At 34.1% G+C, this 18,708-nt stretch overlaps 1 protein-coding gene across 5 annotated transcripts in view; it reads right to left on the reverse strand.

Annotated features, from left to right (window-relative positions):
• Positions 1–18,708, reverse strand: part of CNTN5 (contactin 5) — a 1,325,220-nt gene that overhangs the window by 360,295 nt on the left and 946,217 nt on the right. For all 5 annotated transcript variants that reach the window (XM_045790825.2, XM_087868224.1, XM_045790823.2 and 2 more), the window contains one exon: positions 2,430–2,532. In XM_045790825.2, the coding sequence (XP_045646781.1) occupies positions 2,430–2,532 (103 nt within the window). The remainder of the gene's footprint in view (positions 1–2,429; positions 2,533–18,708) is intronic.

Raw genomic sequence — 18,708 nt, forward strand, 5'->3', positions numbered from 1 at the left:
CAACTTGTTTGTGGACAGGCAAAGGTCCACCAGAAAATCATGTCCTTGTTAAAGTGGGAAGCAGCTCAGGTGAGCTGTGGGAGCTAAGCAGATGCTCAGATATTAATTTGAAATTGCTGTGATTATGTTGATAAGCAATAAGGATCTATTCCACGTAATAATGTACTCTAAAGGAATTAACACATATATAGATGTTATTTTTTTAATTTTGTTTGCTTTCATCAGTGGTATGTGAATCTTTAGGTAGAGGTAGATCTCTTCATAGCATATTTTCTTTTTCTTTTCTCTCTTTCTCTCTTTTTAAAAAGATTTTATTTATTTATTTGAGAGAGTGATCCAGAAGGAGAACATGAGCAGAGGGAGGGGCAAACTGAGAGGGAGAAGCAGACTCCCCACTGAGCAGCCGCCTGATGCAGGGCTGGATCCCAGGACCCCAAGATCATGACCTGAGCAGGGGCTTAACCAACTGAGCCACCCAGGTGCCCCATTTTTTTTCATAATTATGACACTTCATAAAAAGGATATCAAATGAACAACAGAGACTTTCTTGACAGGTTGTGTCCCTTTTTTTTTTTTAACTTATGTTGGGGGGAGAGGAGGAGAAGGAGTAACAAAGGAGTGGAAAAGTTGAAGAAAATAAAGTACTAAAATAACATAATTTGACTGTTGGATTCCACCTATATGAAAGGGACTTTAAGGATCAATTTACTAAACACATTTCAAGAATTCCAAAAGCAAACACATCTAACTTATTAAATAAGCTTAAATTTATTAAATAAGCTTGCCTGTGGAAATATACCATATTGTTTTTTCTCTATAAATCCATTTCTGTAATTTTTCTTACAATATGACCTTCCGTTAGTGCAAATTCTGGCATTTAAGAATTATTTAACTGCTGGATATACGAAAACCTTTGGCATCAACCAAACATATTATTTTTGTATTTATCGGAATTGAAATGATTACTCAGGACATTTTCAGGTATATTTGACATCACAATATGGGCAAATGGTGAAAAACAAGACTTTTAAGGTATTATTTAATCATGTGCATTTAACCAATATCTTTGGGTTTGGAAGACTTCCTCAGATATCAGCCCAAATACCTCCTAGATGAATTTTAAGTTCTTGAAATATATTTCTACTTATAGACATATTTTACTTAAAAATGGACCACCTGACAACTTATTTTGTTTTAGTCTATTATACAGAGAGACAGCATGAGCAGTAGGGGCAGAGGGAGAGAGAATCTCAAGCAGACTCCATGCTGAGTGTGGAGACCAATGCAGGACTCCATATCACCATCCTAAGATCATGACTGAGCAGAAACCAAGAGTTGGATACTTGACTGACTGCTCTACCCAGGAATCCCACTTCTACTTAGATTTACATAGAATCGCACATGTATGTTATTTCAATCCGTTTTGAAATTAAAAGAAGAAATCATGGTGTTTAACTATGTTTATGCCCTCAACCTCTTCTTACTAACTGAATTTTTCATATTTACTAATATTTTCCTCACCCGTAGGCTAAACCTACTTTAAGCACATTTATATAGCATGTTTTATCTTCAAGTGCTTTATAGCTAGGTTGTGGGAGCTAGCTTGCCACAACTGAAGTTAAATGATTAGTAACTCTGATAGAGATGCATTTATGCAAATTGTAATTATAGAGTCTAGAAAGGACCCTGAGGTCTTATCACCCTAAAAAAATCCGAAACAACACCCTATTTAAAATAAATCATAATACTCTAATCAAATATAATCAAAATCTCACTTCTGCATCTATGCTTAGTACTCATAAACATAATTGACAAGTGATTTATATCATAGGATTTAAACCCTCAGAAATAGAATCATTAAGTATACCAGTCATTATATGTGATATAAATCATCTTTCTGATTTGGGGAATTATTACATGTTGTACTTATTGACAGCTGGTGCTATCATGTTAGCATTCTTTCAGGGGATACTAAAGTAATCAATTGGTTCACTGCAACTATCATCATTATGATTCTTATGCTGTTGTCTCATTATATCTTATCAGAATCTATACCCTTGACAAGAGGAGCAGGTAGCACCTTATCTTTTTATCTGCTTTTTATTTATATCATTGCTGAATAAAATTTAAGAATGACATTGGAAATTTAAGACATGCAGGCAAAGAGATGTAAAGTTCTTCTGTTATTTAAAGAAGTTTCCTTTATGTTAAAATAGCAAAACTACATACATTATTGTTCATAGAAATCACTAGAAAGATCATTAAAATTGGTTACTTCATCAGTTCCCATTTGCTCCCCCCCCCCTAATGAATAGCTACCAAGAAGCTTCTGGGGAAATGAAATCTAGGAAAGTAAGTGATCCAAAAATAAGATATGTCTCACATTTTAATAAGCAATTGTGTCTAATTATGGAAGAATATGTACTTACTTGCCAAGTGCAAAGCATTCCATCTTAACAGTTGTTCCCTTAGCAGCTGTAACCATGAAAGGAAAATGGACCTCAATTTTCGGCTCATATTCTCCCATCACACCTGAGAAATAAAGAACATTCCTTAGGCATAAAATGAATGTCACAATTTCCTTCCAATTCTGGAAATGTTACATTGAAAAGCACTGTGGCTTTGTTGTTAATGTGTTTGATGACTGCTAAATTTTTGATGCATTGAAATAAGAAGTATAATTTGACTCAATCTGAAACTCCAGTTTTTCTTTAAAGATTGGATTGCATATATGTTCAATACCATTTTAAATAATAATCATTGAAAATGTTAGTCAACACTGCTAGTTTAGTTACTGATTATATTCCAGGAGAAACAAATATGAGCATTTCCCATGGTAAGTAATTGGGTTTTTTTTCTAAATAAGTAAAAACTTTCTTTATCATTGTCATATAAATGAATACTTATTCATTAGTCAACATACATTTATTGAATATCTATAATATTCAAGCATTTTGCTGGCATTATGGGAGTTATAAAAATAAATCAGCCATGGACTGTGCTCTCAAGCACTCAGTATGGATATACTCAAGTATGGAATTAAAAATAATTGTAAACAAAGATAGGAAGTGATGAGTGCCATGAACAAGATATCCCTGTAGTATTATGTACATTTGAGGCACTTACAGAAATTGTTAGGTAGTAGAAAATAAGTAGAAAAATGATGGGAGGAAAAACAACTGAAACTGTAAGAATAAAGACAAAATGAGCTGAAACTATCAGAAGTAAGAATATCAGCTTTTCTGGCATGTAGGTATGTGAAGGGAAATGATACTGAGCAAATTTGGAAATATAAATGGAGTACAAAAAATAGAGGGCCTTGATTATCTGAGTAAGACATATAGACATTAATCTGTAAATAACTTGGACTACTGAGGTTTCGAATAAGGAACTGGTATTTTGGTGAGATGTATATACTGAAACTGGAGCAAAGATCAGTAAATCAATTACTTTATTTCAATAATGCAAGGTAGAAAGAATAAAAGCCCGGCTTGAATTATGGTGGTAAAAAAAAAAAAGGCACTAGATGAAAAAACAAACAAACAAAAAACAAGAAAGAATTGAGATTGGCACACAATGGGGGGTTGCTGGGGACAAGCGTGTGATCCTGTTCAATAATGACATTAAGGTTTCCAGCTTCAGGGACTGCGTGATGTGAATAAAAAGGAAAGAACACAGCTACAGTAGAAAAGCTGATGACTTTCATTTTAGGAGTACTGAGTTTGATACCTATCAGATAATCAGAAGAAAGAATCTGACCAGATAACACAATGAGAGAATGAAGTTCTAAATGAGTTCTGGACAGATGATAGACACTTAGTGTCATCATTTAGAGGTGGCAGTTGAGGTTTGAGATTTGATAGGGCTTTCACCTATCAAAAGACCTAGCTGAGGCCTGGTGAATTCCAGTCTTAGTTCCCACACTAGCTAGGCAGGAGCTAATTTCCTCCCCTAAATTTTAAGAGATCCCTGTGTAAAGTACCACAGAAAACACAGCTGTAATTTAGCATGGATGTTTCTCTGAGCAGCTTGTGTGTATTTGGGGATGTCTGTGTTTATGTGCATATGTACACATATAGGTCCATGTGCTTGTGAAGGTAGCTCTGTGTGTAATCCCTTTGTGTATGTGCGTGAGATGAGAAAGGAGAGGAGAGAAAAAAATTATGACATAAGATATAAAGGCAAGATGCACTGGATGTGCAAAGGGAGAAAAGTTTACCTTTGGCAAAGAAAACCTCAATATGTTAATTTATTATCTATCATCTATCTATCATCTATCTATCTAATCTATTTATCTATATCTATCTATCATTTATCTATCTATCATCTATCATCTATCATCTGTCTATCTATCATCTATCTATCTATCTATCTATCTATCTATCTATCTATCTATCTATCTATCATCTATCTATCTATCATCTATCTATCATCTATCTATCATTAATTTGATATGGGCCTTGAAGAATGAATATGGCCAACTTTAGATGGAAAGTGTTTAAGTTCACTGAGGACAGGAAGATTATCTCTGCTTTTTTTGTGTGCTAGTTTTTTACAAAACAATCATAGACAAAATATCACTGATATTTGCACCAAAGAGATTGGGCTTCTGGACATGGCTCTGCTAGTGACTTAGACTGTTCCATCTCAGATAGGTCAGTGACTGCTGTATCTCATTCTTCTAATCTATAATCAGAGGGAACAGAAGAGAATTACCATTAGCATAATGTCTCACTCTAACAAGCAGATTTCTTAATTGTTTTCTAGTCCAATGTTCACTGAGCACCAAGAGCCTGATGTGTAGCAAGTGAATTCAGTGATTAGTCCTGTATCAAAGCAAACGTTTAAGCACTTCTCTGTTCCTCAATACAGTTTTCCTCTTTTACTTCTTTTATATCCTCCTCCATACTTTCCAACTTCTTTTATTTCCTCACATCTTCTTTTTTTCCTATGTCTTTCCTGAGTAGCAGGATTTGACCTAGTGATACCTGGCTGAGTGTATTCAATGATGAGAAGTTTATCTTCAAAGCTCCCTTACTTGTATGCCTCCCATACGAGGACTCCCATGCATCCTGTTCAGTGTCTACCTTTGACTGGTCCACCTGAAGCAGTCCCTGAATTTAGCTTGCAATCTCCCTATCCATCCTTAACATGATTCTTAGTATTTTTGCTCCACGTCTGCTTGTTAATCTGATGATTTAGTAATACATGATTTATCATGATGCTTATTAAACTTAATACCCTACTTGCATGGGTCTGTGAGTGCTAGAAGTCATTGAGCACAGTAAAATGTTATAGGAGGGCAGTGAATTTGAGGCTGAATTTAGAGAATATTTCTATATAATTATTTTTAGTAAACTGTTTAAAAAGTTCTCAGAAAAAAGGAACCTGAATTTCCAAAGCTGCCATAATCTGTTTTGATTTCTTCTCTTATCATAAGTAAAAATTCCCTTTAGAATCCACTTTTATACTAATACTTTTGTATTATGTTTTTAAAGAGGGTCCTGTAAAAAAATTAAAAAATAAATAAATAAGAGGGTCCTGTAATTGTACAACATCTCAGGCCCTTCAATATCTGGATCTGCCTCTGAATCATATCAAAATATTACTGATATTTTTGGCTAATAGGAGTTGAAACCATGTATTATATCTCTTCTCTTTCACATAATATTTGTGAAGTGCAAAGAAATTCTTTTACAGCTTTCATCCTTAAGAATGACTCAAAGAATAGGCATTCCTGGGAGTATTTGGGAAGTGATTTTGTCCATGTAAGGCCTTCTGGTGTTTCTCAAATGATTCCCATATGGCCAAAGACATTGTTACGCCTCACTCCAGGGCCCAAAAAGTTTGCTAATATTTCAACTAGATATTAAAAATAAAATTAAAAGGTTTGAGTAAGAAGGTTCAAATTATACTATCTAACTTGATCTGCACTGTAAGAAATAACTGATTCTAATTTTGCTGTAATGGTGATCATATAAGGACAGATGAGAAAGCTTTTTAGATATGTCTTCTTTAACAATTGAATACATTCAGCAATTAAATTTTGCTTTATATTTCATGGGATGATTATGTTAGAACTGAAGTCCACCTTAGTGAATACAATTCACACTCTTTTTTTTTTTTTAAGATGAGAGAGTTAAAAGTCAAAGAGGTGAGGTAACTGGCCCAAGGTCTTATAGAACATTGTTAGTGGAAATGGAGCAAAAATAAGAATTTTCTGACCTCAGGTCCTTAATAGCTATTTTTTTGATGTCAGTCTGTTGAGGAATTTTAATCACAGAGTGTAACAGACCAGGCATACCACATCTACTACATCAATCATTGACTGTCTGCCATAGGTACTTGGTTTATTTCAGCTGCAATTTTTAATATTTCAAGTTGTATGTGGCTTAGCTTGTAATTTCTTTTATTGGGTAGGGTTTGATGATGAAAGGAAAGAGAAAAAGTCCTATAAGGCACATAGTTAAATATCAAAAGATGAGGCTTATCTCTTTAGTCAAGGTAGTTCCTTTATTTTTATTTTGTTTTGTTTCATTTATTTCTTTTTGTCTCCCAGAGGACGCTGCACTGTGTCATCATCTCTTTCCCCACACCTATCTTTTCTTGGATGGTAGGCTATCCTGTTGGAATTGCATGCCAACAGACGACGACCCCAAATTATCCTAATTCCTAATAAACAGAAGTCTTCCAGCTGATAGAACGTTACTCTCCTTCTACGTCTTCATGGTTGTTGATTTTTTAAAATTTATTCTAATTACTTACAAAGAGTTAGGGTGTTTTTCCCTGAGTAGTGTAATTTAAAGCAGTGTTTCTCCAAGTGCATTGCAGAATAGAGAGCCAATGACATCCAAAAAATCTGAAAAACTTACAAAAATTTCAGTCTGCAGGGTTCACCTATGAGGCTAGTGTTAAATAGTCTTTGAAGGTGGGTCTACAGAGTCTATATTTTAATAGTACTTGAGTTTCAATAGATGTCTCCTTTATAATTATTTTTTACTGTCTTTAGCAATCTGAATATAAATATATAGTTATTGTGCTATGTAAGCCCCGTGGTAAGGAGATGAAAGCCCAAATAAATAACAACAACAATAAATAGTAATAATAATAATAACAACAACAATGATAATGACAAAGATGAAAGAAGGAAGAAAGGAAATGACTAAATAGTTCACCCTATGCTCATTAACATAGTGCTATGTGTGAGACAAATCACTAAACTCATCTTTTTGGGACATATTGGATATCAACTTATGATCTGTAGGTAAGTGATGAAAATCCCATCTCTAGCCCTGGCTCTACTGAAACATTGAGGCAATCACAGAACCTCTCTGGATCCATTTTCTCATGTACAATGAGAATATTAATACTATGGACTGTTAAGAAATTTAAATGTTGCACATTAATATATTCTTCTTTATTTACTGTATTCAAATAAATTACAAGTTATAATCTTTGGAAATGTTAATCATTTAGAAGAGGATCCAGACGCCTTCTTTTCAATTCTAAAATGAGCAGCAGTGTCCACAATAGCTAAATCATGGAAGGAGCCGAGATGCCCTTCAACAGATGACTGGATTAAGAAGTTGTGGTCCATATATACAATGGAATATTACTCAGCCATCAAAAAGAACGAGTTCTCAACATTTGCTGCAACATGGATGGCACTGGAGGAGATAATCCTAAGTGAAATAAGTCAAGCAGAGAAAGACAATTATCATATGGTTTCTCTCATCTATGGAACATAAGAACTAGGAAGATCGGTAAAGGAAGAAAGGGAAGAAGAAAGGGGGGTAAACAGAAGGGGGAATGAAGCATGAGAGACTATGGTCTGAGAAACAAACTGAGGGCTTCAGAGGGGAGGGGGTGGGGGAATGGGATAGGCTGGTGATGGGTAGTAAGGAGGGCACTTATTGCGTGCTGCACTGGGTATTATACGCAACTAATGAATCATGGAACTTTACATCAAAAACCAGGGATGTACTGTATGGTGAATAACATAATATAATAAAAATATTATTATGAAAAAAATAATAAAAATAAAATGAGTCCCTGATTAAAAAAAGAAGAAGAAGAAAACCAATTTCACAAGCCTAGATAGATAGACAATGTTTTGTTTTCTCACTTCAAAAAGTGTATATTAACCTGAATCATAGTTTCTCAAGATGAGTCATTGTTATGTAAATAAGGGGATTGACTGATCTCCTGACAACAGGAGATAAATAACTTGTGTTATCTTCAAATAAATATACCATTATGAATAGTATTTTTCTAAGGTGATTGAGAAGAACTAGAGGGGTTTATTATTAGAAGATGTTTTCATCACTATTATATCTATTCTGAAAATCAGAGAAACCAATAGATTTTTTTCCCTTTCCCAAGCATAAAGAAAAAATTGATCAAGGAGCTGCCTCAAATTGTAATTGCTTTCCTCTGATTACTGAATTTTAAGATGTATTTTCTTCTTCTGTTCTTGACACTGTGATTTAGAGAAATATATGCATCTCTCTCCAACATAATCTGAAGGCTCAGCCTATGTACATCAATAACTTGGAAAAATAACTTATATAAGTAAAGTCTAAAGAAAGCAGCTATATATATTTTTTTCTGAACAAAACTATAAGCTCTCCAGCATTAAAACAATAGGATAGATAGAACAAATTTGAAAAATTTAACAAAGCGTTGAATATTCACTTTGAGAAGTATGTTAAAAAAAGTTTTCTTCTTTTTTAAAAAAAAAGTTTCCATTTTTAGGACTTTAATTATGTTTGCTTTTTTATAAATTTCTATTCACAAATAAAATTGCAGAAAATTTTCTGTAAATATATTTACATAACCAAAAGTATATATAGTTCTGTAACAAGTCTATAATTTAAAACTCTTATGGGTGATTTTCTTACTAGTTTTCTTTGACTTTGTGCATTGTATGTGTGTGTGTCTGTATGTGTGTCTCTGTGTCTGTCTATATGTGGGCCTTTCAAATATGAAAAAGAAATTGGTATCTGCTAAAAATTTTGGTAATTTGATTTTTATGAGATGCCACCAAAACCTGAAGTGTAACAATGGATTAGCTTTTGAATGAACGAGGGTCCTCATTGCTGTAGCCAAGGACCCTTCTCTGAAAGCTGGTTTGACTGGTTCCAGTAATAATGGGCAAACTACTATGCTAGACTTGGAGGGAAACTAAATAAAAATAAAACTATAGTGATTCCAAATGATGTATTAATATCTTATTCAATAATTAAATGCTTCGAAGTTCTCTAAATAATTCTATGGGAATCTCCCACCCTAATCAGAGTTGGTTCTTTTTCATTGTGCTTTAAGTAGAAGCTATAATTTCTGTATGATTCATTCAAATATTTATATCTATCAGAATATATTTTTCCATTAAAAAGATAAAGTAAAATGTCTCAGAAATGTGGTGGACTTTCTTCACTGCATTCAGCACATTAATCATAAATTGCTATATCCACAGTCTTTTCTATAAGAAACTAAATTCAGTAAGATACAAATAAGATAAAGGTAAGGCTAAATTATGAGGAAACAGTTTTGACACACACACCATCTGGAAGGTAAGGAGGATCTATTCAAATCAGAAGGTAAGACAAGCCTTGGGAAAGATACGAAGAAATAGCCATACACTCTTGTTAACTAAGATTCCTAGGGCTATTTGGATTCAACGAACTTCCAGTCTCAATCCCTTTGAAGTCAGGCCATATTACAGACCCTAATCTTGGATTTTTAAAATAACTTTTCTCTTATCATGTCATGTATTTCTTGAAAACACAAATCTCTTATATAAGCTCACTGGAGGGAATTTCTGTACCTTGCAACTATCTAGAAACCAACATTACCTTTTAGTTCTAGATTTTTAACATTCTTCAGAGAAATTGTTCCTTCCAGGAAAGTTTCTTACCCGTAGATGTCTATTTACTCATACAGCAATCACCAAGAAATTATGGGACTTAAAATATCCTGGAGGAATTAGTTCTGCTAGCTCATTTGATCAACTGCCTGGTTGCATAACTCTCGGAGAAAATGTGACAAATGAGTTGCTTTAACTATTGTTTAGAGTTTATTTTTACATTTTAATCTGCACAGATTGTTTTCTCACTTCAGTCTTGTTATTGAAAATACCAGCATTCCTGCTGTTAGCACTCAGATTTGAGATACTAAACATACTAGGCCCTGATTTGCTCTGTAAACATTCACCACATATTTTATTTTATAAACTCTTACTGATTTCAAAGGCTTTATGAATGATATGGTTCAAAAGATACATATTTCCAGAGGGGGAATGTCAATTATCACAGCTTCATCATGGGGCTTTATGTGCATTAAAGAGCCTAGATGTAAAGAGAGAATAAATATTTTGAACACTTGCTATAAGCATGGTGCTGTAAGTATATGTAACTAAATTGTCATTTAAATCTTACAAATGCAACAAGGTAGCTATGAGTATCTCATTTTAATTAAGAGAAAAGTGAGTATTTGAAAGGTTAAATAATTTGTTCAACATCAGTGAGTTATTAAATAACAAGTAAGGGCTTCAAATCTAGGACTATGTTAATTCCAAAACCAATTTCCCCTCATTATTCTATGTTGCTCCCCAGGAAAAGTTCCTACTGTTTGCAAAGCACAATTCATTTAGTCATTTCCAGTTTTGTAGACAGGTAAGTTCTATTTCAAGTAGCGGATCTTTCTTGACCCTCTACCCCCTGCTGCTCCCCACCCAACCAGGTTAATCTCTGTTTCTTTGTTTGTCTGTATCACTCTCTCTCTTTATATATATAAAGATATATATCTATATATATCTAGTTCCCATTAATTATGTAGAAAATGTGTGATAAGTGACATAAGAACTGAGAATTTTTTAAATATATTTTATTTTTTAAGATTTTATTTATTTACTTATTTATTTGAAAGAGAGAGAGCAAGTGCATGAGCAGGGATAAGAGCAGGGGGGGAAGGAAAAAGAATCTCAACCAGACTCCACACTGAGCACAGAACCTGACAGGACCTGAGCCAAAACCAAGAGTCAGAGGCTTAACCGACTGGCCACTCAGGTGCCCCAGGAATATTTTATTTTTATGTATTGCAATGTTTATTTTCTTTCCATTTTGAAGAAAATTGAAGGTAATTTTCTAATCTGGACTAATAAAATCTGTATTTTTTAAAATTATTGTGATATGGTCATATGAGAATAAAAATATTTTGTGAACGAATTAAGTGATAAAGTCTCTCCATTTCTCCATAATCAATTACCAGGTTCTATTAATTTAGTTTCTATAACATGTTTCCTATCCATTTCTTTTTTCCATTCTGGTTGCCATTACTTCCGTTTGAATTCCCTTTCATCCAGTTCATTATCTTTGGCAATGTGGATATACTTGGTGGCATGGCTGGTTGTCATTAAGGCCTCATAGATTTATATGTAAGAGAAAATAGAAGATATTCAAGATAAAGTTTAGACAACCCTTGGAAGAAGTTTTGCTATAAAGGAGAGTAGAGAAAATAAGATGGGAGCTGGAGGAGGGCTGTTGAACCAAGAAAAATTGTTTTTAAGATAGTAAGTATTGTAATATGTTTGCTGATGAGAATGATTCAGTTTGGAGGAAGGAAACAAATGATCCTTACAGGAGAGAGGGGGTAACTTCAGAAACTCCTTGAATTATGTAAGAATGTATGGGATCCAGTACACAGAACTGCCAAGAACAGCTCATTAGTTGTAACAAGAGGTAAAGTAGCATGAATGGATACAGATACAAGTAGGATGCTATATTTGTTGTTTGAAAAATACATAAGTATTAATTTCAGGCAAAATCTGTATTCAAAGTTATGTATCTTTTTATATCCACAGTCAGTTTCACATTTGCAACCATAAAGTGAATGGGGTAAAGGCTGCAGTTGAAGTTAGAGATATGCCAAGTGAGTGGAATATAATGGAGAGATTGGGGGGATATAGAATGGAGAGTGTATAGAGAAAAATGTTTATAATAAGTGACTATGTCATCTAAAATAGAAAGGAAAGGTACGTGAGGACACGAGGGTGTTATGGACAGAAATATATAGTGGATTGATCAAAGGATTACAGAGCCTATAGTTGAAGGATTGTTTGTGTGGGAAGCGCTAAACAAACAGAAAAGAGACTCTGGGCAGAGAGCTGTTGCTAAAAATTGAGATTTTGATGAAGGCAGAATCATTGGTAGTAGGAAAATTTAGGCTTATGACCTCCGTAATGGGTGGCTGAGGTAAGATGGAATGCAAGTTCAAGGGAGGCAAGGAGGTTAAGAAACAGAGAGTTCAGGACATTGAATGGATCACTGCTTTAAATGTGGATGTTACCCAGACAGAGTAACATCTATAAATGAGGAAGACTGAACTAGGAGGATTAAACATTATTGCAGTAGAGTTGATTGTGACTGCTGCAAGCATGCCACGGATCCTTTCTCTTTACTGATGTTTTCATTTAATTTCCCACTCATAGACTTCAATGTTCTAGTCCTAAGTTATCTTTTCAAATTTACCTCTCTCTCTTCCCCGTCATGCATTCATTATTCTATATAACAGAAATGCTTGCTATTTTCTTTTTTTCCAAAGATTTTATTTATTTATTTGTGAGAGAGAGCACATGCATGCACACGCAGAGACAGACGGAGAGGGAAAGGAGAAGCAGACTCCCTGCTGAGCAGGGAGTCAGAAGCAGGTCTTTATCCCAGGTCTCTGAAATCATGACCTGAGCTGAAGACAGATGTTCAACTGACTGAGCCCCGAGGCACCCTGCTATTTGCAAAATATACTTTATTCTTAATTGGTTATGAGCCTTCCAAATGCTGTTTGTCCTGATTAAAAATACCTTAATATCATCCCATGCACGCTAAAGCTTAGTTATCAATAAACTTCACATTCCATCTCAGAAGATGACAGTTATGGTGACAATGACCAAGAAGAACAGGAAGAAGGGGAAGGGGGAGAGGAAGAAAAAGTGAGAGGAAGGGGAGGAGAAAGACAAGAAAGAAGAGAGAGAGGAAGAGAAGGAGGAAGAGAAGAAAGAGAGAAAGCACACAAAACATGCCCCCTCTCAGTAAATAACAAATTTCTGTAATTTCCCCAGCAAGAAATTTTGTCCTCTACTTCTGGATTGCCATGGTGTCTTATTTCTTTTGATACTAATTATGTTATATGCTGTATTATAAATAGCTATTCCAATTATCTTATTGGTTGAAACTATCATTGTCAAATTTGAACTCTCCTATCTGACCTAACCATACTCCTAATTCTTCTTTAGTCTGTCTTTCTGATGTCTTTATGACTTTGCCTCCGAACTCCTACGTCATTATAAGCAAAGTTATCTTTTTGTACAACTGTTTTAACTCCTCATTCTATCTGCTCATCAAAAAGTAACCTGCATTTTTCCATAATATTCATTTGTCTTTCATTACTCAATAGAATAGAGCTGTAATATCCTGTCAATCCCTTCTTTTTTCCAAAAACCATTCAAGATTCCAGATCAACATTTGAATTTGTTCGTCTGTCCTTCCTACTACTACTACAAGAGTTATTGGTCTGAAGGCAAGAACAACAAACAACAAAAATAACAAAAATACATATATTTAATGCTAATTCCCTGCTTCAAAGACTCTGCTTACTCAGGTGTGATTTAAAATAAAATCTGAACCCTCTGACATTGCATTCAACAATCTTCCTAGTTTGATCTTTCTTCTCTGGTTAGTCTTATCTTCAGTGACTCTTCTCACACATCTCACTCTGTAGCCACACAATACTTTTCTCCACTTCTTAAAGTAACCATGCCACTTTACAACCACATGCGTTTGCCTTTCTCTGTAATTCATTTAACCTTTTCCTCTATTTGATAAACTAATATTCAGGTTTTAAAATTATACTCAAATTTCATCTCCCCTTTAGAAGTATTAATTTTACTCTATTCTTTGTTTTCACAATGCACAGTTCACACCATTATTTTAGTGCATATCTCATTGCATTTTAATGATGTTTACTTCTCTATATTCCTCACTGCATTGTGTTTTCTAACAACGAGGATATGAAGTTTGTTTTTTTTGTACCTGCAGTGCCAATACATAAATTAATTACCTTCTGTCTATGTGTCACGCTTTGGGTGAGCCTGGGTTCCATGGTCTATAGTTTCTCCCATTGACTATTTGATCATATTTTCCTATTAAAATTTTTATTTACTATCTTGGATTAGTTCTTACAAACATTTTCTTTACTCCTCATTTGAAGTTTGAGAGTGTTTCAGGAGCAAACCAGGAATTTCCTCATGATCTTTCTAGTATTTCTTGTACCTATGTCTCCTATGATTTCTTTCCACAGACATAATTTAATTCAAACATTTAACTTCAATCTCTGGTATACTTGGCCCTGATTCTGCTGTCTTTCCTATGCAATACATTCTGTACATGACTTCCGCTTAATCTTTGTAAAGTAGTATTATCATAATTTATTTTCCTGTCTCAAAAAAAAAATAGTGATTTCCAATTGCCTTATTGATAAAATTCAAATCCTTATTTTGGCATGTAAAACTTGAAAAATCTGCTCCAAATTATTCAGGACTCGGAAAACATCATAAGTCTTCCATAATTTCCTCTAAATCGTCATAGGTAATTTCAGATTTTAATATCACTTGGGGAGAAAAAACGAATTTACCAGTTTTATTCTATGAAGATATATACATGTGTATATAACAAAAAGATATAATATTTTAAAAACGATTAACCCGTTAATATATAGTAGTACCATTTATTCTTGATCATTAAAAAGATTTATCGTAGGCCATTAATACGGATGAAATGGAGCTTCTATCTTAAGCTTGTTAATTAGGATGAATAAACCACAATGTATTTGAGTTTTCATGTCTTTCCTCTCACAAAAGAATCTGACTCGGCGATATAGACTAACAGGACTATATTATTACGTTTCCTTATTTTTATTTGTTGAACATACTATCCAGTATTAAGCCAAAATAAAGGATAAAAAGAATTTGGCCCCACAATAAATAGAATTATTGAATATATTTACGTTTAAAAGCAACAGCAACTAAGAACTGGTATTTAACAGACTGTAAAAGATATACTTTTCCTTTTTTTGAAAAAGAAGCGAGTCAAGAAGAATTCATAACAGAAAAGGTGCCCTCCTTTGCAAATTGTCCTAGTTCTGCTTGGGTGTGAGTAAATACTGCCTGAAGAGAACTAGAAACAGAGCTATACTTATAGTGAGTGTGCACTACAAACATGCTAGCTATACAAATGTTGAATTTTCAACATTGAAAAGCCTTTGGAAATCCGTTTTTTTTTTAATGTTGATATTTTTATTTTATTTTATTTTTCATCATGATAAATGTACTTTTTAATCCCCATCAGTTATTTCACCCATATCATCACCCACCTCCCCTCTGTAACCATCAGTTTGTTCTCTATAGCTAAGGATCTTTTTCTTGGTTTGTGTCTCTTTCTCCTTTTTCTTTTCCTTCGCTCATTTGTTTTGATTCTTTTCTTTTCTTTTTTTTAAAGATTTATTTATGTATTTGACAGAGAGAGAGCAAACACAAGTGGGAGGAGGGGCAGAGGGAGATAATCTTCAAACTAACTCCCTGCTGAAAGCAGAGCCCAATGTGGGGATGCAGGGCTTGACCTCATGACCCATAAGATCATGACCTGAGCCGAAACCAAGAGTCAGATACTTAACTGACTGAGCCACTCAGGCACACCATTTGTTTTGTTTCTTAAATTCCACATATAAATGAGATCATATGGTATTTATCTTTTTCTGACTGACTTATTTTGCTTAGCATTATACTCTCTAGCTCTACCCATATTGTTGCAAATCACAAGATTTCGTTCTTTTTTATGGCTGAATAATATTTCTGCATATTGATATAGATCTATAACTATATAGATCTATATCACATCTTCTTTATCCATTCATCTATTGATAGACATTTAAAAAATAAATTACATAGTGCCTTATTCCAGCTCAACAAATCTGCTTGTTCCACAGGCTTAAATTGGTTTAGTGAAATCATGGTTTGGGGAAATAAGCAATTTAATGATAGATGAAAATATCTGTAAAGTCTTGTTTCTTATTTCTAGTTGTATTATGATTTGTTTATATTGCTGGTAATTGGATTTGTGAATAATTTTTGTAGTTTATAATCCACTCTTCCCCTTATTTCTCTCATCTTTTTATAGGATTTCTAAACTTGTAAAGATGAATTAAAATCTAAACTCAATCCTATGGAGTTTACTATATACCAGGTACCTTTCCAAGTCCTTTAGATATGTCAGTTGTAATTCTTACAACCTTTTGAATTGGTCTAGTAATCTCCTCACTGTACCTCTAAGGAAACTAAATTAGAAAGGTTAAAAATTGTCTGGGACACACCTGGGTGGCTCAGTCAGTTAAGGGTCTGCCTTTAGCTCAGGTCATGATCCCAGGGTCCTGGTATCAAGCCACCTGTTGGGCTCCCTGCTCAGCAGGAAGCCTGATTGTCCCTCTCTTTCTATTTGCTGCTCCCCCTGCTTGTGCTCTCTCTCTCTGTTAAATAAATAAATAAAATTAAGGAGGGCATGTATTGCATGGTGCACTGGGTGTTATATGCAAGTAATGAATCATGGAACTTTATATCAAAAACTTGGGATATACTGTATGGTGATTAACATAACATAATAAAAAATTTTCATAAAAAAATCTTTAAAAAATTGTCCAAAGTCATGGCTATTAAATGCTACAGGCAGAATTTGAATTCAGGAAGTCTGGTCCCAGAGTCCATGCACTTCTCCACAATGCTATACAATGAATGAATTGTATTCTTTTTCCCTCTGTCTACAATGCCAGCCCAGAATTGGGACAATTGACACACTCCTTTTCTTTCTCAACACTGCACTCAAATGTCAAATCTGCTCTGCAAAGGCTCCTGATGGCCCTGTGGAGTTAATTTCTGCCTTTGTTGCCCTCTGACTTACGATACCTCTTTATTTTACTCTTCACACATTGTGATGTTACTTAACAGAACTATCACCTTGTCTATATTCCCTATTAAATGATGAGTTCTTTGAGGATCAAACGGTGTGTCATTTATCTTGAATCCCTAGAACCAAAACTAAAAACAAACAAAAAAACCACCAAAAAAAAAACCAAAACAACAACAACAACAAAACCTGTGAACTATGCCAGATTCTTTATATGCTTAATTATTCTAATCTTTACAATAACCTCAAGGCAGTTATAATCCCTGTTATGTGAATCAAGAAACTGAGGTTTGAAAGGGTGGGTCATATAATTAAAAAGAGGCAGTTCTGGGATTACAAAATAATTAAGCCTTCCTCAAAAGTTCTCTGCTTGACCCCATGTATATATATATTTATACATTTTAAACAGTGATACTAAATCCCTTTCTATTATTCTTTACAGTCTTATCCAAGTCTCTTCCCTTATAACCTGTACACTCCTTTGTCTCTGGGATATTGTCTCAGTAAGATGTTAAAAGTAAAAAGATATGATTTAACTTGTATATGTTCTGAAGTAGAAATTACTGATCTCCAATCCTCTCTGTGGAATTTTATTTTTTAAAGCATAGTGCTTATTTATCTAAATGACTATTTAGTTGGTGGAATTTGAGCCTGAGTGATTTAAGTATCATGCCATAGCGGGAAGAATAGGTTGGAGATAGTAGGTCTATCGCATTTAGCCAGATCTGCCTGAGAGTCCATTTCTGTGGTTAGAGTCTCTAAATTGTTCCCATTGTTTCTTCTTTTTAAAACTTGTTCTCTGCTTTCACTCACTTCTGAATTTCAAATTCTCTAAAAGCTTCTTGGGGATACATCTTTTGTTTAAATAAAGACAAAGTCAGAAGGGTCTGTGGCAATGACTAACTTGTGGTAGGACAGCTGTTCATACATAGGAATCATTTCTGAGTTGGCTGTCTATAAGATTTGTACTACATGTATTTGATCTTTGGGATATCAGGATGACAGCAAAACAGTTCTTTATGTTAGCTTTAATTTATTCATTAAACCAGTGAGTGACAGAAATATTCTTTAAGGTGCTGAATTTGGCATATTCTTCTTTTTCTTTTCTTCATAATTAATTTTTTTAGTACTCTGACATTTTAAAAGAAAACCTACATTTAAAGAAAAAATGTGCTGTAATATTAAGTAACCTGCTAATTATTAAGAAAATTAGGCTATGTATTCTCTTGACAGATATTTTGGCAGATAATTAACACACTATATAGTGGGCAACCTTACATTTTCTATAGATGAATTGTGTCATTCCCAAAGATCAGCATAACCCCAATTTTACTTATATGGGTTACTCATTATACTCTAATTTAATAAATTTGATGAATTCTCTTTCTTGATGATTGAGAAGAAAAAAAAACCTCACATGCTATTCATACTGAGGATCATCTCTAAAACACCCTCTAAATTTGATTTAGGTAATATTGATAAAGTAACCCAAGCTCCCAATTTGGCAATGATGTCATAATGAGGCATAATGATACAATGGAAAGCACATTGTGAGTTGGAGGTCTGATTCCACATGTCCGATCAACTCGGACCTTGAGCGAGTCCCTTAACCTGCTGGCAACTGAGCTATAAAGTATAACATTTATATACTTTTTAGAGTCACACAAACAAATGTAAGAGGACCCGATAGATGTGCAAATGG

The sequence above is a fragment of the Ursus americanus genome, chromosome 16, assembly GCF_024610735.1.
Source record: "Ursus americanus isolate L20-20 chromosome 16, mUrsAme1.1.p, whole genome shotgun sequence".
NCBI lineage: Eukaryota > Metazoa > Chordata > Mammalia > Carnivora > Ursidae > Ursus > Ursus americanus.